Genomic DNA, 25025 nt, shown 5'->3' on the forward strand with positions numbered 1-25025 from the left:
GAAACATCCTGGCAAACTATTCTTTTTTATTCTTTTGTTTATAGAAGATGAAACATTTGAGACTATTTTCATAAAAATCTGAGCATTTTTTCAGGTTTTTACATAAAAAATGTAAAAATGGATGCTAACTGTTCCTCAAGTGATTCAGGAAAAGAATAGTTGTTCCTATATGTGATGTCAAGTTCAGAAGATAAATGATAAATAACTACATAAATCCTATGGAGTTCTACATATCTTTTGACTCTTTGATGTGCAACATGTTAACTAGACATTGCAGATAGTGCAAACTATTCTTTTTATGAAACCTCTAAGCAAGACGAACAATTTGCCTCAACTTTTATGAAGCAATTGAAACAACTTTGACTTTTGACCTATACACACAGCAAATACACAAGCAAATCGACCTGTGACCTTTTGTGCCCCATAACTCTTAAAGGGGCATTTCGTGATCCACAGCCTCATCCCCCACTTTTCTCAAAAAAAGTTGAGATTTTTATATCACTGGAATACTCTGGCTACATAATGTTTATGTACAAAATATTTCTTGCAGATTAATTCGTTTAGCAAAGATATCGCTGAAATTTGAATTTCGTTCTGGTGCACCAGAACGAAATTACAACGTATTGTCTATGGAGCAGTGTAATACACATAATCATGCATAACTCGCAAACGCAAAATCGGAATCAACTGAAATTTTGGGAATATGCTTTTTTCGTGGATATGTACTGAAAAATGTCATAAAAAAGAGGATGCTAGGATCACGAAATACTCCTTTAACGATGGGTCGTACACACACAAATATTACAGTGGGCTCTGTGGGGCCAGACACATAATTTGACATGTTTGAAAGTGTTTTGGGATAAAATTAATTCCTTCCCCCTATACGGTCCTATGGGGTCTTTTTGAGTTCAGCATACCCACATTAGCAAAAATTAGCTGGTTGTCAACTTTTATGCAAACTTGCTGCTAAGAATTTGATTATTCCAAAATAGAACCAGTCTTATAGACGAATCTAAATTCACGCATTCCTACACCTGACTAGCAGCCTTTAGTTGGGTAGCCGTCGGCTACAATGCACTCAAAATGTGAAATGATTCGCCTTGGCGGAAATTTTAAACTGCATTTCATCACCCGTTTTACACCTTCCACGAAAACACACAGCCTGGTCTATTCGCTGTTGAAGTGACATAATAATCGGATTAACTACACGCGGTATCTATGCATTGATGTACTTGCGAACAAAAGCACTATGTAGGGTCTATGAATAGAATGCGACGGGATTACCTGTGGAATTATCTCCTTTATATATATTATTAGCTATTATTCTATTAACCCTCCTCGTCCTTGCATCTTCTCTAGGTGTTAGGCGGCTTTTATTTGCACAATAGGACGCTCAAAGCACCAGGTTGGTGCTGGCGGCTACCCAAAGATGTCCGACCAAATCCTGACCATGACTTGGCTACTTGGATTCGTCTATATGGTTGATGTCCATGTTAGCAGTTTTAAGATCGAGAAGTATCACACATCCTTTATGCATTCAATAACTTAAGACTCATGGTTTAAATCATTTATTTGAAAACATGATCATGTTTTTAAGATATCATGAAAATAGAGTCTTAACATATCGCTAGACCGAACAGGTTTCCGACACACAAATCTGAATTTGATTACATATGTGACCATCCTCCACAACTGAGCCCGGATGTCGCCAGTGCCACTATTGAGATATGCTCCATTGAACTTAACAATAAACAATAGGAAACAAAGGATTTATTGACTGTTTTATTGATTTTCACTACTTAAAATGTCAAGTACTATAGACATGATATACATCATTTTAAAGCTAATTTCAAGCAGAATATTTTGGTTGAATATCTCAAAAATGATGATTGGCGACTTCAGGGCTCAGTTGTGCTGGATGGTCACATATAGCAAAATACTATTTATTTTTGGCCAATTTTCAAAATAAGCTCCACAAGGTCAGGCACTGATTGATGTAGTTTTAGATACGTCGCTGAACCCCATTTTTTACTGTTTTCAAGTTAAAATAGGGTGAAATAGAATAGAAATTACATTAAGAAAGTTGTTCAAGGTGTTGTAGAAAATGTGAAAATATGTCAGGTACAAGGATTTCAAAACATTTTCTTCCATACTTGTTATAAAAGCTAATCCAGATCCTATGACGTCATTCTGTCAATCATATGATGTCATCAGTGAAGGTTATCCCGATCGTGGACAAGATAACATCACAGCATCACCATCTGCTGAAGATGCTAGTCGAACTAGTGAAAATGTTCCAGGTGAGCGAAAAATAGTGTAGTGTTGAAGTTAAACTCTTTAATCATTTTATCTACCACTACGTATGAATATCCACTCGTATAATTTGAAGAAACTTACTAAATTTTTTTCCTCACAGTTTTGTCAGGGAACCACTGACTTTATCGAAACTTAGAGACTAGTGGGAAGTTATGTTACTTTTGGTAGCGATGTTAGTCTTGCTAGTAGTTTCCAAAAGTGGATCATACATGTGACTTAAAATGTAGATGCCCTCGTCTCTATTCATTACTCCTCGCTCTCTCAGCTGTTGGATCATAACAACAACAAGTCGGTGGTTCACTGAAGAAACTGTCAGCAAGAAAAATTAGTAAGTTTCTTCAAATTGCTTTTGGCAAATGAAAAACTGTTTTAATTTGTTAGTTACCAAACCCTGATGAATTTGTTTCAAAAAGCTAATCAGTTTTCAATATAAGACAATAAAAACCATGTAAGTTCTAAAATGAAACACATTGTGGCAACATAAGTCACATTCCTTGCATGTCATTTCTCCCTGTCCAGAATTCTTCCTCTCGAGTCATATCACATTAGTTTGTTTTTTGTTTCTTTGACCCTTGACCTTTGACCTGCCCTGCTTCCTTCTTTTGCTTCTGGAATTCCTCCCGCTGATGTTTTCTTTCCAAGTAGTGCCCCATATTGTCTATTTGTCTCTTGTGCAGTGTGCTGTAAAAACTTTCTTGGTTGTATGAATCTAGAAAAGATGATATGAAATTATTACATTGTTAGTAAAATCTTGCAAGACTGCAAAGACCCATACATACCATCAGGGGTGGTACAATAATTATATATACCCCGGTCTGGTGAATTATAGGGGGGCAAAGATTTTTGGCAGGCCAAAAGGGGGGGCAAGCATTTTTGGCAGGTCGAAAGGGGGTCAAGCGATTTTTGGCAGGTTGAAAGGGGGGGGCAAGCAAATGGGGGACACCATTTCTATATAACGCCCTAAATAGGTGTAGGAAAACGTTAGGAACACATTCAAATATGCAAAATGATAAGACAATTTAAGGTTTTAAATTCGGGTTCCTAAAAATTTTGCATGTGTAAGGAGGGGGGCAAAAAATATTTGGCACGTCAAAAGGGGGGGCAAAGGTTTTTTGGCACGTCAAAAGGGGAGCATTATCAGGTTGTGCAATGCAGCTCTATTGTGGTTTTTGTTTTTGCCATAAAATGTTTTACCTTTAAAATGACAGTATCACAGACCACATACATGTAATGCTGGTAGAAATAAAGATTTTTGTTATTTGAAACACTTTTGCAAGATATCATGAAAGAAGTCTGAGTCTCTTGATATCATGACACCTATTGATTAATACTGAAGGAATTCAAAATTTGAATGAATATATCAACTTTTAAACAGGTGTGGTACGATTTTTCATTTTCTGTTTTCTATCTTAGATTGAGGCCTACTGTTAAAACAAAATGTTACCAAAATTTAAGTTATATTGCTCCAGAAGTTCTGATATAGAAGCGAAAATGTGTATAACAATGACCATAGGCTAATGCATACACTGGTTAATCTTCCACACACAGAGTATTAATTTCAAATGAAGTTACCTGATGAATGGGCGACTCCATTTGAAATCTACACTCCCTGTGTGGGAGATTAAGGTCATGTCTTGCATAGGGGGTGTCTGGATTTCAACTGGATTAGCCCATTCAGAATTTAGGATAAAATTTAATTGAAATGTCCTTTAATTTATCGATGCTGTAAAAATGGAAGAACATGTTAGATCCTAGCATTCAAAAACACTTTTCTTTCATGGTATTCTTGAACAATCAAGCTTCCAATAAAACAATTGAATATATGAATACAAAACCCACCCAAGTCCATACGTTGGCTAAATTGAGTTAAGCATGGGAAATTGTTGCTATACATAGGCCTGTCATATGTATGACAGAACAACTCAAATTCATCCTCTGTATCTATTGAGCATGTGAAAAATAGCATGTATGAAAGAACCACCCAATTCCATGATTTGAGTCTTGTAACACATTGATTGAAATCCAGTATGTATACAAGTCCACTTGTAACACATTCATTGCTAGAGAGTGACTTTTGAAAAAAAAATGGGTTTAATAAAGGAAAGTGTGTGGTTTATATTACATGGCAGAATGCTTATCAACATTATACATACCTGTGTGCTTTATTTTGTATTATCTTACTAGTGGTAATCTCATTCTAACATTGTTGTCTTTGTATATGATTCAAAAAACCACCCAAGTCCAAAATTTAAAATGAACCCAACGAAGTCCCTGAAACGCTAATCGTCATACCTAATACAGGTTAATCCACTCATTTGCACGTAAAACTTACCATATTGACCAGGTAAATCTAACTGAAGGAATTAAAATGATACACAGGTTTTTCTCTCAAAATCACTTCCCATGGACTTGGGTGGGTTTTGTATTCATGTATTCAATTATACTTCGTCGCAATGCTAATTAATGCATAAACAACATGTATTGTTACAAGTGCACGATATTGAAAATATTAAAACTATTTGGTCATAATACATTAACACTACGAATAATTCTTTTATTAATAGAGCATAGTGTTTAAACAAGTTCATCTTGTAAGTTATTATACTTAATACTCTGGGTTGATAGGATGAACAAATTTCAATCTTTCCCCAGAGTAGCCAGCGCACATAAAACCCAGTGCATCTATTCGGATTCGAACCGGCAACCTTCATAATACTAGCACAATCTAGCCAACTGAGAGGCACGCTGGAGAATCTATAGGTATAGGTTCAAATGATGTTCGTCACATTCCTACCAGAAGGCATCAGAACTGCATATTTATTACAAATACACAAAGTCACATAGTCTAAAACCTATAGATTTATATCTTCTGCTCTTTTCCTGCGTGCCCCTGTGGCTCAGTTGGCTAGAGCATTGTACTAGTATTACAGAGGTTGCCGGTCCGAATCCAGCCAGATGCACTGGTTTTTGTTTCAACGTTTATGTGCGCTGGCTGCTCTGGGGAAAGATGTAAAATTTGTTCAAAAGCTCATCATACTTACCTTTAAAGAATTGAGTATTGTCATTTATCTTTGTAATTAATTTGCTGGTATTTGATGTGCTGGTGGTTGGATCAAGCTTTGTGAGCTGAAAAAAAAGGAAGTCAACAATATTAGTATGCCAACTTTATATTCCACAAGCATGCAAGTACTTGTAAGTATGTGTCCCTACAAGAATTGTATCATCGAAAAATTAATTGTTTGGGTATTTCAGCACCACAACTAATTAAACATAACTAAATAACTGGCTGAGGAATAAATCAGCTATCACATGTTTTATGAATTTTGACAATTGGCCACCCCTTTCTTGAAATATAAGAATTTTACCAAACTCCCTCATTTTCAAACTTTACATTGATTCAAATATCAATCGATGATCTGTGCTAATCACTGTGCATTATCAGCGCATGAAGCGTCTTTTGTCGTTGATAGATATTTGTCTCTGTGGAACGGATTGAAAATGCGGTAGTATGGTAAAATTCTTCTCTTGCAAAAAACGGAGCAGTCAATTGTCAAAATGTTAAAGGTATGTGATAGCTAATATATTCCTCAACCACATCGATTATTTAGTTATGTTTGGTTTAGTGTTAAAATACCCAAAGCTCTAACAATACAGTTCTTTCAGAGACACCCTGTAATGGCAAATCTACACCACCACTGAGGGTGTCCCTGAGCACTGGTACACCTCCCAAAAAGTACCACATCATCCACTTATTTCTTTCTCTAATTTACTGTTGGTTTTACATTTTAGGGTTTAAAATTCATTTGTTGATGATTTCCTTCTGATTTCGCACAGAGTACTGTAAAAGGGGAAATTTTTGCGGGGGGTTAATTTTCGCGAATTTTGTAATTGGAGCTCCAACCACGAAAATAACACCTCGTGAATATATGCAACAATGCATTACAATTATAGGGCAGAACATAGCAATCGCGAAAATAACATTCGCAAAAATGTCTCTCTTACTCTAAATCATGAAAATAACTGCTCGCAAAAATATCCCCTTCTACAGTAATCAAAAGTTTGCAATTTCCAGTATATTTGATACGCACCTTTATATTGCCACTCTCTTCACTCAGTGAATACACTACTAATGGTTGTGTTTCCACCGGTCTTAAGATCCACAGCTGATCAGAGTCATCAAAACAAAGACTCCATGGTGATACCTTGCTGTCCAGTGTACAAAGCTGAACACATTCCAGTTCAGAATTGGATTGAGTCACTTGGTATAACAGTACTGATGGATTGCTGAAAGGAATAATTGCAAATGTTACCTAGGTTGAAGGTGTTTTTTTTTAATATTCACAAAGCAGGGAGCAGTGTGGCACACTGGTTAAGGTCTTTGCCTTTGGTGCAAGAGGTCCCGGGTTCAATTCCCCGCATGACCTATAAAAAATCTAATTAATTCTGCTCTCCCAGTGGCTCATCTTGTAAAGGCGGAGCAGATCACCCATGATAATAAAGACCTTGTTACAGCCGATTCCGAACAGGGTAACGCCCGATTGTCGGCTACACTTGCCTGTCCCGAAAAATTCCCAGACCAGCTATATGGCGACCCCCTTCACCAGGTCACTTGTGCCTGGCCAAAGTTTTGTCAGTGTTATCTCATACGGATGCCTAGATATGCTTGACATAAAAAAAATGTAATGGACAAAGAGAAATGTTTGAATATGGGGCTGAACAAATCTCATTATCAAACTGGTATAGTGTTGTTATCAACAGATTTGTACTGTCGCCAAAATTGATGCCAATAAGATATTTCTGACAGTCGATAAGAGAATATGATTGTTGACAAAATATTAATCAATAATATTTTTCAAAAAAGTGCCAATTTTTCATTGTTTTGGCAATTTTTTTTAATAATTTCGGGTCTGTTTTTCGTCAAATTTGGTTTAAAAGTTGAGTAGTTTTTCGGAGTCCCAGTTGCACATCCCTCCACCCAAACCAAAGTTGAGAACCCCCCGGGACCCTCTTTCAAATACTCACTTTAATAACGATACTGCAACAATATTCTGTGTCCTACAACATGCAATACATGTAACGGTTGGTCTGTCTACTTGGTCCTCCACCTTAGCAACACTACTGCTTGCACTGTCCCCATTTTCACCAGTTTCACTATCAACAACTGCACTGTCATCTTTTGACCTCTCTTGATGGGTTGAGTCTAATGAAATACAGTGCAGTTGATGTCCTTCAATGTAATTCCAAAACCTTACTGTTCCATCCTAAGAGAGCAAACAGATGAGTTCTAAAACTCTAAATGCTGTAAAATGTGAAATTATTTTATGCAATTACTGTTGTTTTTATTATGTCAAATGTCTTGAGGAATGATGCTCATAATTTGATTGATTGATAATGCAGTTGCTCATAGTATTTTGACATACTTTTAATTATTTTACTTCATTCTTTTTGAGAGTTTTGCCAGAAATCAGAAGGTCACGGGTTCAAATTCTGAGATGATCGTTGACTTTTGTAATGTGCAAGGAACCATGACAGACTGAGCTAACCATAAATTAAGGATGAATTCAAAAAAATAATACAAACATTTACTTCGATCATCAAGATCGATCGATCGAACATTTATTTTTAACTGATCGATCAACAAGATCGATCGATCGATCGATCAATCAATCAATCAATCAATCAATCAATCAATCAATCAATCAATCAATCAATCAATCAATCAATCAATCAATCAATCAATCAATCAATCAATCAATCAATCAATCAATCAATCAATCAATCATGTACTTACGGAATAAATACTTGTTCATAAAACAATTGTTGTATTGGCATAACCCACCTGACCCTAAAACTATTCCCTCTTGGAAAATATTGGGGCAAAGTCATTTTAATGTGTTTGAGGATCACTTAATTATCCAGTACCTCTATGGATGCGTATGTTGTTTGAATGAGCTTTAAAACATCTTATACTTTTTTGTTCATCCCGTTACACCAATACAATTATTTTTAGGCCTAACATCAAGCAAGACAACTTGGCTTAAATGACTTCTTACCCCACTTCCTGACACCAAGACATTAGGTAGATTTGGTAGAACTGCTAATCTGCTTACAAATCTGAAATGATCCATAATAGCAAAAAATATATTATCTTATGGCATGAACCTGATAAAGGGTTGTAAAAAATCACGATTTGCTTTTACAGGTTCAAAATAGTGAAATATGATCAGGCAAAAACAACTGTTGTGCTGTCCTCAGGAAAAATTTTCAAGATGGGCCATCAATTGGTAAGTTTTTATTTATTTAGTCCATTGTTAATTAAAAGAAAATTCAGTAAAGGGCTTAATAGCTTGCATGTTGACAGTTTCTTGACCAAATGATCTAAAAGAATCAATTCAATCAATATGACTTACTATGTACAATTTTGTACATGTCGATATCTAACATAAATTTACTGTGTATGTCGCAGACAGAATGTTTGAATATGGTATGAGTTAGGTAGGCAGGCAGCTAACATTGACTTACTGTGTATGTCCCAAACAGAATGTTTGAATATGGTATGAGTTGGGTAGACAGCTAACTCGTATCTTCTCGTCTCTGTCTGCCGTCATAATAAACCTGTCATCTTGTGATACAACCTGTAGCAAATAGTGGTGAAATAGATGGTCATAAACAAAGAATTTGAGTAGACTGTCAAGCTGGGAGACAAAAATATATTAATTTTTGTTACAGGCAAATGGACCTGTGACATGAGATCTATACAGAATTTTTTTTAATCTTTAAAACTTTTATTAAAATTATACACTGACAATGCTGAATATGCTCACCACAGTGGTTCACATTCACACAGCATAATTTCAACAGCATTTAATTTTCGCCTAACACAGAGCTAAAAAATCCTTAACATGACATGACCCTGATCACAGGGTTTACTCAGAGGCGGCACCAGGATTTGGGGGGGAATTGGGGCCAAAGTGAATTTCAGGGGGGCAAAATCAACAAATTTTGCACAAAATTGCCGCAAAAAGTGGAAATTTACGTAATTTGGGGAATTTCGCCTCAAAAGTGGGGGGAAAGAAAATATTGGGGGGAGGGGGCTTGCCCCGCTACTGGGTTTACTACTTACTACATCAAGCAGCATGGATATATGGCCAACAAGTAAGACTCCATCTTCTGTTTGGTTATTTAATGAATAGCTGTATACATCCCCAGACTTGTCTCCCACATATATTGTGTCTTCTTTATGGTTGAATGCCAAGGCTATACATCTTCTTGAAACAGTTCTGTTAAGTAAAAATATTCTGCATATTTGAGCTGTTATAGACGAATCCGACGAGCCACATTCCTACACCTCACTGGCGGCCATAGCTGGGGGCCATCCATCCATTTTATGCAATGCCAGTATCATAAGCGTGCAGCGTTTACGGGAGCGTTTACCGCTCCCATGATGCGGTGCAAGTGCTATGCGCTCCAATGCACTCGCGATAGTGGGCATCCAAATGATCTAAGCTAGTTTGGCGCAGATGGCCCCCTGCTATGGCCGACTTAATTCTGACCATCACTTGGCTTGTCGGATCTACAAATAAATGTAATAAACAAGTGAATGGATGGATGGACGAACAAAAAGACAGACAAGACAAACATTGATCATTACTTTCACTGCAACAAAGTACAACTAGTAGAATTACGCGGTATGTAATTTAGGTGGCCCCACCACACTAAGGTGTGTAAATAACAAGGTTTAATAAGGTAAGGTTTGAAAATATAAATAACATGGAATATGCAAATAAGTTCATTAATATTTTAAAATATGCAAATAACATGACACAAAACTATACAGCACATCAGGCCACCATTACCAATCACTGTACCAAGTTTGAAGTTGATCAGTTATTGCGTTTAAGCTGCAGAGTTGATCAGTTATTGCGTTTAAGCTGCAGAGTGGATTAATGAATTTGCTTCCGCCGGGACATCCAAACACACAACCAGGCATGCGAACTGCATAGCCGGACAGACAGCTACATACACACCCCCACACACCCCCTTTGCTCATTATTTTAGTAGTATAGATGTTCCATTCAGCAAAACAGGATATTTTTTAACTCCCCCAAATAAAGTACTGTATTTTTCTGGAATTGGGAGAAGGGTTTAAGATGTCAGTGTACTTAAGTCAAAAAGTGCATATGGTGCATGAAAACATTTCCTGATCTTGCACAAGTTTATGTTATTTGAGTTGGCAAAGCATCCACTCTAAAGCAATAATACCACCACCATCAAAAGTGCAAACATGCACGAAAACAACTTTAAAAGTACAAATGTAAAGGTTAAACCCATAGGGCTCTTTAGATAAAGTTCTATGTTAATGCTGTACATATCTCACCTCCTACATTGGTGTTAGTACTTAACCAAATAAGGAAAGTGACAGACATACAACTACCAATCGGAGCTTTGCTTGCCTTATGCAGTGATAGCTTTTAAGCTAGCGATTAAAAAAAATCACTATACAACATACTTAAAGGCAAAGCTTAGTTGACTTATTTTTTCAGTACTGCAATTTCCAGTATTCTACAAAAATCTGAATGAACTGGACACTATTTAATGCACTACTTCATAATTGAACTTGGAACTTGCATACATAAACTTTTTTTTGATTTTTGTGAACTTTTAACAACATTCTTCAAACTTGCAGCTTTTTTCTTGAGAAGGCAACACATTTATGAGAGCTTGCACTAATAGAGAATCAACACTTTCAACTTGACATCACAGAGGTAAGTGTAAACTTTACTTTCTGCATATTTAAAAAACATTCGGAAATTTTCTGTACAGAAAAATGGTTTGGCTATTGGCTATAATCACTGAACTGATTTTTGGACTAGTTGTATGAAATTACAAATACCAGTTTAACATGAACAGTCCTGATGAACATCTTCAAGAAAGAACTGAACTGATAGTAAATCAATTGACACATAATTCAGACACATGTAGCCTGTATAAGAAAAAATATTATTCTCTAAGCGTGTATGCCTCTATATAATTGGGTTATAAAAGAGACGAAAGGCAGACAACATTGTTTGGAGTTTGAGCGACTATATCACTGATACAGGCGGCTGTACAAACATGTATTATTGTAAAACCAATCTATTGTATTGTTTTTGTGAAGGGTGTCTGCTTTTCGATCAATATGTTTTTAATTCGACTACATTTTCAAATTCCTAAGGCCATTGCCGACCATTGCCAACCAATTAATTCTTCTGTTAATCACCAGCATTGGTCATTATTTTGACTTCACAGACGAGCAGTAACCAATAAATCATAAAATATGTCCCCCACCAAAAGGCAGGCATGAGACTGCACCTTCCTAAAAATAACTGAAAAAAACTGAAAATGTGCGTGAAATTGGGCAAAAAGTACCAAAAACGGGCTGAAATTAAATAAAGTTGCGGAAATTTTAACTATAAAAAAAACTGAATTCAGTTTTTAAACTGAAAATTCTCATGCCTGCAAAAGGGCTGTTCTTGAATCAAAATGCTGAACCAGCTTTTGGGTCCTTATTTTTTTAATCACACCTTTTAACATCACACATGTCAATGTACCCAAAGGTCATTGTGTCCTAGTCCCACTGAAATTCATCAAACCATGTGGAAGAAACAAAAGAAGCCAATTAGGGTTAACATTTTTTTGCCAAGGGTTAACATTTTCTTGCCAAGGGTTAACATTTTTTGCCAAGGGTTAACATTTTTGCACACATCATACAGCCACACACCTACCAGACAGACATTGGAGTTCATATCACAGCCCCCTTTTTAAAAGTTGTTTGGGAACAAGCGGTGACAATTACTAGTCAACTAAACAGATTTCATTTTTCTAAACCCAGTTGCGTATCGTGGCCGCTCCTACCCGGGGGGAGGGGAGTTAAAGAAAATGTAAATTTTGCCGCCCCTTACAGCAACAGCCCAAAAAAAGGTTGATCCAAGTTTTTTCCAGCCAGGATGGCTCTCAAAAATGTCGGTAGGAGTAAAAATTTTCTTAACCAATTTTGTTTTTATTAAAAGAATTAGAGGTGTTACACTCCCTTCCAATTGCCCACCTAGAACTGTATAATGGCCCTGTTAGCCACCAAAAAAGGTCAATTTACATTAGTTTTCCATTATTTGCCGCCCTTTTTCATTCATAATCCTTCTTGCCGCCCATTCTGAACCACCATTTTTCTTTAATAATTCTTCTTGCTACCCCTTCACCTTCTGCTGCCCCTTCTTTTTTGCCACCCCCTGCTTTTACCCCGAGTGCCTTGCGTCCCTAAAGTCCCCCAAAAATATGCATATGAAATCTCACCAGTCATGACATAAACGTATAAAACAGATTGTAGAACTAACCCCTGCATGCAGCAGTTACGAGTTTAAACATACAATGTATACTAACATGTATACAGTATGTGTACGGAATGATTACTAATTATACTATTGTGCCTCTAATGAGCAAGAAATGCATCATGTACCTGAATTATACACTTCCCCATTCATGTGCCTCAATGCACAGCCCATAACCTTAAAGATAGTCAGCATTTTAGTCCATGTGGCATATATCATTATGCAAATTTTGTATGGATATATGGGTATTTTAGAATTGTAGGTTTTATGTTGTTGTTGTGATGAATTACAAGTAATTATTATATGCCAGGATCAGAAATAAATCATGCAAGTACAAGAAATTATGATTTAAATGATGATTTTGTGGCTCGAGCAAACTGGCATATGAAAATTTTGAGAGAGAAAAAAATCAGGACTCAGCAGGGATTGAACCCCGGTCACTGGATTACCGGTCCAGAGTCTTAACCACTGCACTTCTTGACTTCACTCTATCTGAGTTCAACCTTTAGATTTATTTTAAAAAGGGAGAACTTTAGAACTTGTGAACCCTTTAATTACGATTTGAGACTTTTCTAAAAAGAGGAAAGTTACTTTTTGTGATATGTTTATTTGTATGCGATCCAACTATTCTCCCCCAAGGATCTAAGATCTTGTATTTTTTCCTTTGCATCTCCACAGCAGCAACATGTACACATCTCTACCAGCCATCACATCCCTGATCCTTATTACTGTGTCTAGTCTTCTGTTGGGAGTCACATCACAGACCGACCAATCTGGGACCTGTAATTCCTGCTGCCAAGGCCCTGCAGGCATCCCCGGTATACCCGGTAATGGAATTCCAGGTTCCCCTGGCAACAATGGTTCCCCAGGCAACAACGGCTTACCCGGAAGAGATGGATTGAAAGGAGATCGCGGCGACATAGGAAGTGCCGGACCTGCGGTGAAAGGGCTTTCCTGGCCCCTGGGCCCAAGCGGTGAGATGGGAGAGCCCGGGCCTGCTGGCCCGCGTGGAATACCGGGAAAAGTTGGGCCAAACGGAATGAGAGGAAGTCCGGGGCTTGCCGGTCAACCCGGACCAATCGGTGAGAAGGGAAGTAACGGCACAGCACCAGAAATAAAACAATCAGCTTTTACAGTCATAAAAACATCTTCTCAGACGCTAAGTGGATCCGAAGTGTTAACATTTGACAGAGTAGAAACAAACATTGGCAATCATTATGACACGGCAAGTAATAAGTTCATCTGTCACTTCCCAGGTACTTATGTTTTTACATTTACCATTGCAAGTGATAGTGTGAGTCACAACCCATGGATTGCACTGATGAAAGACGGCAGAAAGATTGCCGCCGCGCACGTTCGAGATTCTGCGAATGACTTTCAGCAATCATCGATAACTGTTGTACTGCAGATGGCCACCGGCAATGAGGTGTGGTTACGCAATGCTGACACACGTACCCGTACAGTATATAGTAATAGTAATGGATATACCACATTTGCTGGATTCCTCCTTTATGGTTAATTGAGCTTGGGTTGGACAGTTTATGGATATAATTTTTACATGTACAATACATGTAAATATAAAATTGCGGCTGTAAGGGGATATCATTTTCTTCGGAAGGGGTGGTCCCAAGTATACTGGGGGTCATACATTTTGGAAAGAAAAATAGGGGGGGTCATAAAATTTGTGATGACCAAAATGTAAGGAGTCACAAGATGACCTCAGATAGTGTGTTTATTTTATTCAAAAAGATTGATTTCAAAACAATTTTAGCCTGTTAAGGGGATAAGGTGTATCGTTGGTAGGGGGGTCATAAAATTTTTGTTGCCAAAATAAGGGGGTCGCAATTTTATTGATGCCAACTTTTTGTAAATTTGGGACCCCCTTCCAAAGAAATGACAGCTCCCTAAACTATAGGCCCCCCTACAGGGCAAGTCCAGGATAAAGTACCATATTCATTCCATTTGCCGCTCATGCTCCTATAAGCGCCCACCCAGCAACTTTACTATGCATGATCCTCCGTCATTATGGATCCAACTACACAATGATCCTCAATCAATATGTACACATGTATTAAAGACGGAACCATCTACACATAATATCCATATTTTGGGCCACTTTTTATGTATGCAATTATTAATGTTGGCCGATACCGATCTGTGAATCGGAGATCGGTGCCGATATGGACTGCATCGGCCTTGAATCTGAATCGGCAGATGAGCTATCAGCTGCCGATCTAGCTACCGATCTCTGAACTTGACAGTAATAAAAGTACACAACAATTCTTTAAGCTTACCATTACTTTCTTATGTAACATTACTACTATTTAATGCCAATATATTTCCAAAAAACGTTGTTACCACCACAAGAATCATGTCGTTTCATACTGTATTTTATGTATGTATCCACCCTTTGATAGACCGAATTAAAATGTAAACAAACAATCACGTGTCTCACTGTCTTGTGCTTGCGCTTTTGTCGTCATGACTTGTTGCTGTTTGACATCTGTAACCTTTTGCACATACCGCAAACCTTGCTGTTGTATTTATCAATTGAACTTGCACGCTCATGGCAAAGACTAATATTTTCAAAAATAAAGCCTGCCATCATTCGGCCGAAGGGATCTGTGAATTGCCCAATATACCTACCCCTCCAGTACATACGGGAATTCCATTAGCTCTTAAGTCATAACTGAGCATGCGCGATCATTTATTTATAGCGGTCGCCACATTGTCAATATTAAAACTAGTGGCATAGAACTACGAAACAAATGCGATGGTACATCATTTAATGGATTAATGATTAAACTTCCGACAATCGGAGGCACTGAGTGAGTAACGCTGGGACTTGGGGTGTAAAATGGTATTTTATTTGGGTTGATATTGACATGAAAAACCTCTAAAACGGTCATCATATTACATAGTTACAGGTTTGGGGAATTAAGCTTTGACTGTTAACATTACTGGGGCCCGACTTGAATGAACTTGTACTGGTTGTAAAATAACATTTAAGGAATCTGAGTCGGGATCGGATCGGCCCGATCTGCTAATTTTCAGATCGGAGATCCGATCTTGGGTTGGATCGGCCAACACTAGCAATTATGTAAACAATATAAAAAATAAATGCCCACTCAAAATGACTTTGTTAAGCACCCTGGGTGGTTAATGCAACAAATACGGCACACAAGTTGCCTCCCATACGATATAAGGAATCTGTAGTTTTTAGCACATGAACTTCAACTGAGAAATAATTTGCTCTTAACAATGCAGTAATGGAGTAACAATGCAGTAATTTTATTAAATAATCAGGATTCACTCTGCCATATTATGTCAGCAATATTTTTACATCATTTTTGTAATTAGCAGCAAATTACTATTCCAGAAGTTAAAGCCATGTGATTTGCTCCACAGTGACACCCTCAATTTTTCTAGAATTTCTACTTTTTCCATGATTGTAATGTCCAATTGTGTACTAAAATAATCATTATTTCGGCTTAAATGACAGTTGTTACTACGTATCATTTTTGGTAAATAACAGCAAAATTTGACTGAAATCATACACTGCATTTTGGCTTTAATTAAAGCATACCATGTTAATCATCTTGGTTCAGTTTGTAGTGCTATCAAAAATACAAATAACCTGTTTCATATGGGGCATTCACAGCAATGGTCCCATACATAACAAAGTACATTAATTATAGTCTATATCTACCTCCAATCAGTTTAGTGTGTGTTGTGTTGGCTTAGCATTGTTTCTTGCGTGTACATATGTGACATGACCTGGTCGATGGGGGCCAAAGGCGGCAAATTTGAAACTGATATAAAGGTACAAATATGGAGTAAAAAAACAATAAAATACATAAGAAAATATATATCAAAAATCTTCATAACTTTAGAACCAAGTATGCTAGACCTTTGGTGTTTTCAGTAAATGATAGCGTATTATATGTATAATGTAATAATTATAGTAACTCAAGTTTCAAAAATGCCTCCTTTGGCCCCCATGGACCAGATCGTGTCACATATGTGCCACTTTGATCGCGCACATAAAAGTATGTACATGCACCAAGTAACGCAAGCTAACATAGAATATGCTGAACTTCAAAGCTAGTGCCAGTGACTGGAGGTAGATATGTGGACTATAGTGTTACTTCAACTTAAGTTGTTATAACAAATTGATCCAAACTGATTTTCACAAATATAAATATTTTAACTTTGACCATTTGTCAGTTTACCCTCACATGACCTTCTTTAACCAATTTTATTTGGACAAGCAACAAAATACAATGTTGCCAAACAGACTCCCACTGAGTCTATACTACCCCAACATCCACCTCATTTTCTTTTCTTACATCCATATTCAATTTTACACTGAACTAACCTTGTGCTGCTAGACTCCCACTCAGTCTTTGCCTTCCATACTGTCAACTGTTTATAATCATCACACATACTGAACTAACCTTGTGCTGCTAGACTCCCACTCAGTCTTTGCCTTCCATACTGTCAACTGTTTATAATCATCACACACACTGAACTAACCTTGTGCTGCTAGACTCCCACTCAGTCTTTGCCTTCCATACTGTCAACTGTTTATAATCATCACACACACTGAACTAACCTTGTGCAGCTAGACTCTCACTCAGTCTTTGCCTTCCATACTGTCAACTGTTTATAATCATCACACACACTGAACTAACCTTGTGCTGCTAGACTCCCACTCAGTCTTTGCCTCCCGTACTGTCAACTGTTTATAATCATCACACACACTGAACTAACCTTGTGCTGCTAGACTCCCACTCAGTCTTTGCCTCCCATACTGTCAACTGTTTATAATCATCACACACAGCAAAATATCTTCCACCTGGAGAAAAGTTGCTGGCTAAAATTTGGCCATTAGATAAATGCTGTGGATCACTGTAAGATTAGACACAAAAATATGTAAACAATATTAGACTATGAGAATTTGGATTTTGTAAAGCACAGGTGTAACTCTATGGCAAATCTGCCATATTTGAGGGGGGTCTTCCTCACATTGATTGGTGGTACTGCGTACATGTAGCAATTAGTATGGCCATAACAGCAGGCCTTGAAATATTATGACTGCTAATGGATGGAAAAATGGCATCACAATAGAGGCCGTCATCCTTTCGCCATCTTGTGGGTACAAATGATACGCGTGTTCATGCGTCGGACACTACGCGCAGGGCGCACTTGCCACACAGCTGTTATCACGTATCATCACGCATGGAGTTCGAAAGACCATCGCAGCGTGTACCCACAAGATGGTGGCATATGACGTCACACTGACGGCCTCTATAGTGAGTCATCCATATCCTTCATCGCAGGTGAATAGGATCATAGCCTGAGACAATCACTGCAGGCCCACTGATACAACCTGTTTAATTCAAAACTTAATTTCTGCCACCAAAGCATTATTCTCCTCATCATGTTATTCGTACAACCAGTTGCGTAGACAGGTTTTCAGAACCGGGAGGGGGGGGCACAACTTCATGTTCCAACAGAAATATTTTTTGTCGACTGATGTTGTGAATTGTTGACCCACAATTTTTTTGCACAGTCTGCTCAAGAATCTTAAAAGTGGAGAGGGGGTGTTGCAAATGTTCCAAAAATGTTCAACACACTTTTACGTTTACATTTATATATCAATATGGCAGAGTCAAAAGGCAAAAAGGGAAGGGGCACATGCAAGATTTGTTTATTTCTTCACCCTGTATAAGCAGTGCACACAAAATTGTTTATTGTTGACCCAATTTTTGTGACCCACGCCTGTTGCATACCAACAACCTGAGATGAAACGACGGTAATTACGAGCGGGGGGTCACTAGCCTACCCGGCCCCCACTAGCTATGCCACTGCTTACAACAAAAATCAACCAGCTTACTTGAAAATTCCAACAATTGGATAGAAAAGTTTTAAAAAAAACCATTTTGCTTACCCTTCATTAGCTGTTGGTTGACCCTGTTCTGAACTTTGACCTTCTGCACCATCTGACCCAGAAGTGGTTGGTTTCTTTCTTGAGTGCTCAAATATCTTGTCTACATTACTGAAGAAAAGAAAGAAATATATACAGCATTTGAGTTTTAACTATGATGCGAAATAATGCAGAATATTACAGGTAAATTTAAAGTATTTCTTGGCCAAACTGGAACATGCGTGTTGCGTCCATGTAGCGTACTAAGCATGTACGCAATGTAAGGCATGTGTATGCTTTCTTCAGTACCGCACTATATGTGTGTGTGTTTATCGCAGAGCCACTATCGTTCATAGTGTTCCAGTTTGGCCAAGAAATACTAGTTGTAGTAACTTCAAATTTCGATTGTTTGAGGGCTTGTTCTCAAGTTGTAGTTACTCCCGTAGGGTGCCTCCCCTCCAGGGTTTTATTTTGGCAAATTTGCATTGGTATATCTAGTAAAATACTCACTTTAGAAACCTGTGTCACTGATGTATGTCATCTGTGATTCCTCAACTTATTCTACGCATCAGCTTTTGTCCAAAGAAATATTTAAAAAGATGATTTTTGAGTGATTTTTATGAGCAGCGAAAAGTCCACTCCACGACTATGTACATATGAATATGGTGATGAATGCACGCTAAATCGCTGCAACACATACACATAGCTCCTTGGAACTCACGGTCAGAGCCGTGAGTTCCAATTATTGGAACTACAAGAAATACTTAATTTACCTGTAGGTAAAGCTAGGTAAAATATATGGACCAAACAGAGCTGCAGTAATCAAAGTTTGGCACGCACTAGTGCATCAACAAGCATGATGAGAGTATCTCTTGAAACATAATATTTATCATATCTTACAATACCACAATGTTTTAACAGGAAGACATTATAATCAATATGATCTCATATGGATGTGAGGGGTTGCTAGCACTGACTGCTAAATCCTTACACCCCTACATGTAAAACATGATCTTAAACTTCCACACAGGGAGTGCGAGTTTCAAATGGGGTAACCTGATGAATGGGTGACTCCATTTCAAATCAACACCCCTTGTGTGGGAGATTAAGGTTGTGTCTTCCATTCACTAAAGTATTATTCAGATTTCCTTTTACAAATTAACCATCGCGTATACGTGCGCTACGTCAAGCGTGTGCATTGGACCATGTGCAAAATAATACTCGCTGGACGGCTAGCAGTACGCTTAATTTGTAAAAGGAAATCTGAATAATACTTTTATGGACCACAATGGCCTCATCCCAATGGCATAGTTCAGTTTTTGTACCCAAATTTTCAAAGGTCATAGGTGATAGATGAACATGTTATGTGTATCTTACCTTGTGGAAATCAATGTAAACTTGTTTCTTGAAATACAAACTACTGCTTGTTTGCTGCATAGTAGAGTTGCCATCACTCTGTGTATTGAAGTAAATATGCTGCTGCTGAATGAAGTTATGTGACCACTAGTTCTGCCAATTACAGATCGAACTGAAAATGGTGTAAGTAAATGTGGTGCAAATTAGAATATTATAGTTTTAATACATATTCAACAACTCTTCCTATACCTTTGTACAGGAGCCAAGTGTTGTTAATCGGTGATGAATCCACACTTCAGTAGCATATACGCGAACACAAGGTTACGCGTACGCGTTACGCAGAAGCGCGTAAAATTCGTCATGCCTGGAACGTATGTCTAAACATGAACTCTCTTATGTTGGCGGTAGCAGCTAAATATTACCGCTTTATTCCCTCAGTTTTATTGCCGATATCAACAGAGAAATACCGCGATCTTCTTGTAAGGTTGAGTGGCAATGACAAACGGACATTCCGAATGAAAGAATCATGTGAATTAGACATCTTAATAGCCTGTTTCGTTGTTGAAAGGGATTCAATCATGTTTGACCATTGTTCATCACCGATTAACAACTCGCGTCGGGCGTCTGCGTGGTTTACTTAAGCTCGGGCAGCTAAAGCTGCCCTCATGAAATAAACCACTCAGACGACGCGTTGACGCATCGTTGTTAATCGGTGATGAACAACGGTGAAACATGATTGAATCCCTAAATGTATGATCATAAAATACAAAATAAACCAACACAACCCTTTGTCAAAGTCATTTAAATAGTCTATAGCTAGAGTCATTCAATAATAGTTATCATGATTATTGAGATTGTGGGCCTTTACGAATTATGGCCAATGATTGCAAAATGGATTAATTCAATGCATTTTGAAATCATTAAGAAGTACTACACCCCTGTGGTAAATTTGTGACTATTTTGCATTTTTCTCAAAACTAATAACACACTGGTAACAAATGTTATGTATATTATTGGGGCAAGGTATCCAATTACTGCACTGAAATTTCAGTGACTCAAAACAGGCGGTTCAGTATATATGATAGAAAATGAGGTACATCCTTGCGGTACCTTATTTCTTATCATAAAAAACGAACCGCTTGTCTTAGGTCACTGAAATTCCAGTGTAGTAATTGGATTCCTTGCCCCAATAATATACATAACTTTTGTTACCAGTGTGTTATTAGTTCTTGAGAAAAATACAAAAATAGACACAAATTTATCGAGGGGTGTAGTACCCCCTTAAAGCCAGGGACACTCCAAAACCGAAAAAAGCTTTAAAAAATTCAGACTAGATTTTGAATGCAATGTTCTCTACTTTAGCCTTACTTGAGAACTCTAGCCCAATTTGCACACAACAGTTATAATCAATGCTAGAGTGCTTTGCTATTGTTTTTGGTCGGTGAACCGGAGGTTATTTATTCTGTTAATGTTGAAATTTGGATGAAAGTTATTTTGATGAGTCAACTGTATCTTTTGAGCAAGATTTGCCTATTTTGGGCAGGCTAAAATTTTGCTGAAGTGTAAATTTTAGCAACATTTTTGATGCAATTGCCTGTCCTGATCGGCTGTGTTTACCTCTAATTCAGAGGCTCTGAACTTCCATTGCTTTACAGGGTGTCATGCTTCAGCGAATCCAACCAGATTTTGAATGCAATGGTCTCTAGCCTAGAATGTAAAGATATCGGTGAGCAAATTCTTGGCTAGACTTCCCGCTCAAGTAACTATAGCCCAATCTATACCTGGTCTCATGTACCCATACCTAGTGTATGGGTACATGGTGTAACCATGCACTCAAACAGCCACGGATAGAGCTGTCAAAGAGTGTATAGCATATTTCAAAACATGATAACTACACCAGTTTTAAAAATTCCCACTTTCAAAATGCACTCAAAGTCCTTATTCCATATCTGAAAAATATGATCCCCAATTTGTACTTACTTTATTGATAAAAGGTCATGCACCATGAATTGGGGGCCAAATGTGTTACACACTAAAAAATTGAGCAATTTACATGTTTTTGTACTTAAACTGATCTAATTCATAAACTGTTCATCAAAATCCTATAAAATTATATATCACTGTAAAGCTTAGAGTACCAGGAATACACACATACAAACAATTGGTCAATATACAGGGTGCCACAAATGTCATATAGGGTGGAAAAGTTGAATTTTGGTTCAAAAAGTATAATATTTTGTTTCTCTCTTATTTACTAACATAAACACCTGTTCTGCTAAAACCTTTTTAGATGTGCTAATAACATTGTAGGCTTTCAAAAAAGCAAACTTGTAATGATGAGTTATGTTGCCTACCTGAGATACAGGGTGTTCAAAAGTCGTACATAATTTTTATGATTTTTATTACATTTTCAATCAAAACTTTCCTCATCAAATTTCCATCCAAAAAATGTTAACATTTACAGCAGTGGGGTAATTCTTTCCAAGATATATGACCTTCAGAACATTTCGGAGCATAAATGAATACCGGTACTTAACACAGTAACGTATAGGAAAAGCCTAGAACCCATGACACAGAATGCAGCACACTTGCAACAAATTAACTTAGCTTAGAGTAAAACTGGTCACATTTCAAACTAGACATAAATACCAAAACAATGGTACATTATCCATCTCAATACCTTGCTGGGTTATGAAGTTACAGCAAAAAATATATTTGTGAGGTGCTAAAAATCAACATTCCCTATACTTTAACACATGCCTCAACCATAGGATCCTCAACCGTAGGATCCTCCACCCCTGACTTCACATCGTTTGAATTGCAATATCTCAAGAAGTAAATAAAGTGTGAAGTTCTTTCTTTCCACAAATTGAGCTAGATAAATAAGCAACAAAATGAGACCAACATTAGTTCAGTACCCCTCTCCATTCTTGAGATCTGGGACAAAACGTCCCAAATAAAATGAAAAAATGTAACGCCTCCACCTTTTCCTATACATGCACAAGGCCTTGATAGCTAGCATACATGTGCATTGTGCAGTCAGTAGCCCAATGCATGCTGAACAAGAGACTGGTTGGGAGTCCACATGTTCATTGACCTGCACATGGCTGACATGCTTCATTCTGATGTGGCGTTTTTAGCAATGTCATGATATGACCTCATACTCACAGTCTCTGTTCTGTGGGGTATTGGTAGAATAACACATGTCTCTATGAAAGGTCAAAGTTAAGGGATTGTTTTGTCAGACATTTTGAGAGCCAGATTTGATCAACACCATTTGAAGCATGGTGTAGCTTACAAGCAGGACACACAATTTCAGGATATTGACTACAAATTTGGACCAATAAATTTCCAGAGACATAATACAACCAAGGAAGCTTACTTCAAAGCCCGGGGGGATCACTCGCTTACCAAAGTGGTATGCATGCTCGTCCCAGCACCTCAAAAATGGACCCTAAATGGCTTATATAATCAGTGTAGAAAAATTTCACCCCTTATTGGCGTAAGGCTCTGAAAATCTTACCCCTAAAATATGGCATAATTCGGTGTAAGACTAAGAAACTAAATTGGACCCCTAAATGGCGTAAACTCTAAAACAAACCCATGGAAATTGAAAAAAGATACCCTAAGCGTGAAACTTTACCTGAAAAGCACCCTGTTTTCTAGAACGGGCGACGTAGACACAAGGTCAAAAATCAACCCTTTTTCGACGTTTTGGGGGACGAGCATGCGTACCACTTTGGTAAGCGAGTGACCCCCTCGGACTTCAAAGATGTTTTGGGCAACAGTGACATGGTAAGTGAAATAGTCAGGGAAGAATACCTTGGTGTACATTTGAAATTTAATTTCTGGTCTTTGTACATGGACTTCATGTCTCCCTATTCCACACGCATATAAAGCCCAATCCATGAGTCTAGAATCATGAGAATGTGAAGCTATCGGTGAGTAAATTCTTGGCTAGACTTCTCGAGCAACAGTAGTAAATTATCATCTAGTCAGTGATAAACCAGATTCCAGAAGGGGGGAAACAATTTTTGACAGAGCAGTTTTTTGAAAATTCACCACCCCAGGGGGTACACATATATTGCACAGCCCATCATGACTAAAGTTAATTTGTTCTTACTTCCGTGGTCCGGGTACGCGCTGGTGAATTGCGATCGCGTAGAAGTGACAAGGTCGCCTACTACGCGCCGCGCCGACGACCAATGGGTAGGTAACCTAGGCAAACCTTAGTTAACACATTTACTAGTCAGCGAATTCGCCGAGATTGGGGCCCCAACACAATGCATATTTACATAGAAATTTGAATTTTTTCGAGAATAGGTGGGTGAAGGAAACCTACATAAATATGTTTTCTATACTTCACTTGACCCAAATATATGATTTTTATGGTGATAATCAAGTCGCACATGGAATTTTAGAGGATTTTGATAGCAGTTCCATTAAAAAAAGCTGCTATCGCCATGAGACTAAGATCTAGAAACACCCCGAAATGCCGTTTTGGGGAATTTTGCTAGCTGAATCTTTTGATGAAAGTCAATCTTTGACAAGATGTAACTTTGCTACGGAAAGTGCTATGAAAAAAAGGTTTTCAGTTTTGGCTTAGTTTACTCAAGGGCTTTAATTTGATATATAAAATGATGCAATTTGATGGCAAATTTGAATTCACCTAGGCTACCTACAATGGGTCAACCGGCTTGTTGTCAAGTCCGTTGATCAGCCAATCAGCGTGATTGTTTATTTCTTCTGTGTGTACGTTCGTCTACGCTTGGCGCACAGCTCGGACCACGGAAGTAATAAAGAATTAACTTTATTGAAATTTGAACTTGAAGTGTTGAAGTAAGCTTAAACTATTTGTGTTTGTTGACTCTAAGTTTTACGACCTTTTTAACCACCAATAGTTTCCAACTATCTCATATGCTGTACATAGAAATCTAACGATATATTATAATACATATGTTTCAGCCAAATTACTGGAAACTCACCGTAAAATTCAGTTATTTACGCATACATCACAAATCATGTTCACAAAATTGGTCACGCTGCTGATTGCTAAAGAC

At 37.7% G+C, this 25025-nt stretch overlaps 2 protein-coding genes across 4 annotated transcripts; one reads left to right on the top strand and one right to left on the bottom strand.

The window, feature by feature from the left end:
• Positions 1 to 1480: 1480 nt before the first annotated feature.
• Positions 1481 to 25025, bottom strand: LOC140165635 (tRNA (guanine-N(7)-)-methyltransferase non-catalytic subunit wdr4-like). Of its 2 annotated transcripts, XM_072188926.1 has the most exons (11): positions 24951 to 25025; positions 19987 to 20137; positions 18634 to 18741; positions 17454 to 17591; positions 9440 to 9596; positions 8839 to 8951; positions 8370 to 8430; positions 7339 to 7577; positions 6405 to 6600; positions 5358 to 5442; positions 1481 to 3025 (listed from the first exon to the last, which is right to left on the bottom strand). In XM_072188926.1, exons 2-11 carry the CDS (start codon positions 20058 to 20060, stop codon positions 2862 to 2864), a joined length of 1335 nt encoding a protein of 444 aa, XP_072045027.1. In that variant the 5' UTR covers positions 20061 to 20137; positions 24951 to 25025; the 3' UTR covers positions 1481 to 2861. The 2 variants fall into 2 exon arrangements, with proteins under 2 accessions (XP_072045027.1, XP_072045029.1); XM_072188928.1 differs by lacking the exons at positions 18634 to 18741; positions 19987 to 20137; positions 24951 to 25025 and having other exon boundaries at positions 17059 to 17571.
• Positions 10742 to 15210, top strand: LOC140165638 (uncharacterized). 2 transcript variants are annotated; one of them, XM_072188931.1, is made up of 2 exons: positions 10742 to 11081; positions 13359 to 15210. In XM_072188931.1, the coding sequence occupies exon 2, from the start codon at positions 13366 to 13368 to the stop codon at positions 14197 to 14199; it is 834 nt and encodes a 277-aa protein (XP_072045032.1). In that variant the 5' UTR covers positions 10742 to 11081; positions 13359 to 13365; the 3' UTR covers positions 14200 to 15210. The 2 variants fall into 2 exon arrangements, with proteins under 2 accessions (XP_072045032.1, XP_072045033.1); XM_072188932.1 differs by having other exon boundaries at positions 13362 to 15210.

This window comes from Amphiura filiformis, chromosome 12 (assembly GCF_039555335.1).
Source record: "Amphiura filiformis chromosome 12, Afil_fr2py, whole genome shotgun sequence".
NCBI classification, from domain to species: domain Eukaryota; kingdom Metazoa; phylum Echinodermata; class Ophiuroidea; order Amphilepidida; family Amphiuridae; genus Amphiura; species Amphiura filiformis.

Bases quoted from the DNA above. Each gene is read 5' to 3' on its own strand.
- LOC140165638 (XM_072188931.1), top strand. From the start codon at position 13,366: ATGTACACATCTCTACCAGCCATCACATCCCTGATCCTTATTACTGTG.
- LOC140165635 (XM_072188926.1), bottom strand. From the start codon at position 20,060: ATGGCAACTCTACTATGCAGCAAACAAGCAGTAGTTTGTATTTCAAGA. The intron at 7,578-8,369 runs GTAAGAAGTCAT...TTGCTCTCTTAG, and splicing joins TCTTGGTGTCAGGAAGTGGG to GATGGAACAGTAAGGTTTTG. The intron at 5,443-6,404 runs GTGCGTATCAAA...CTTTTTTTTCAG, and splicing joins AAGAGAGTGGCAATATAAAG to CTCACAAAGCTTGATCCAAC.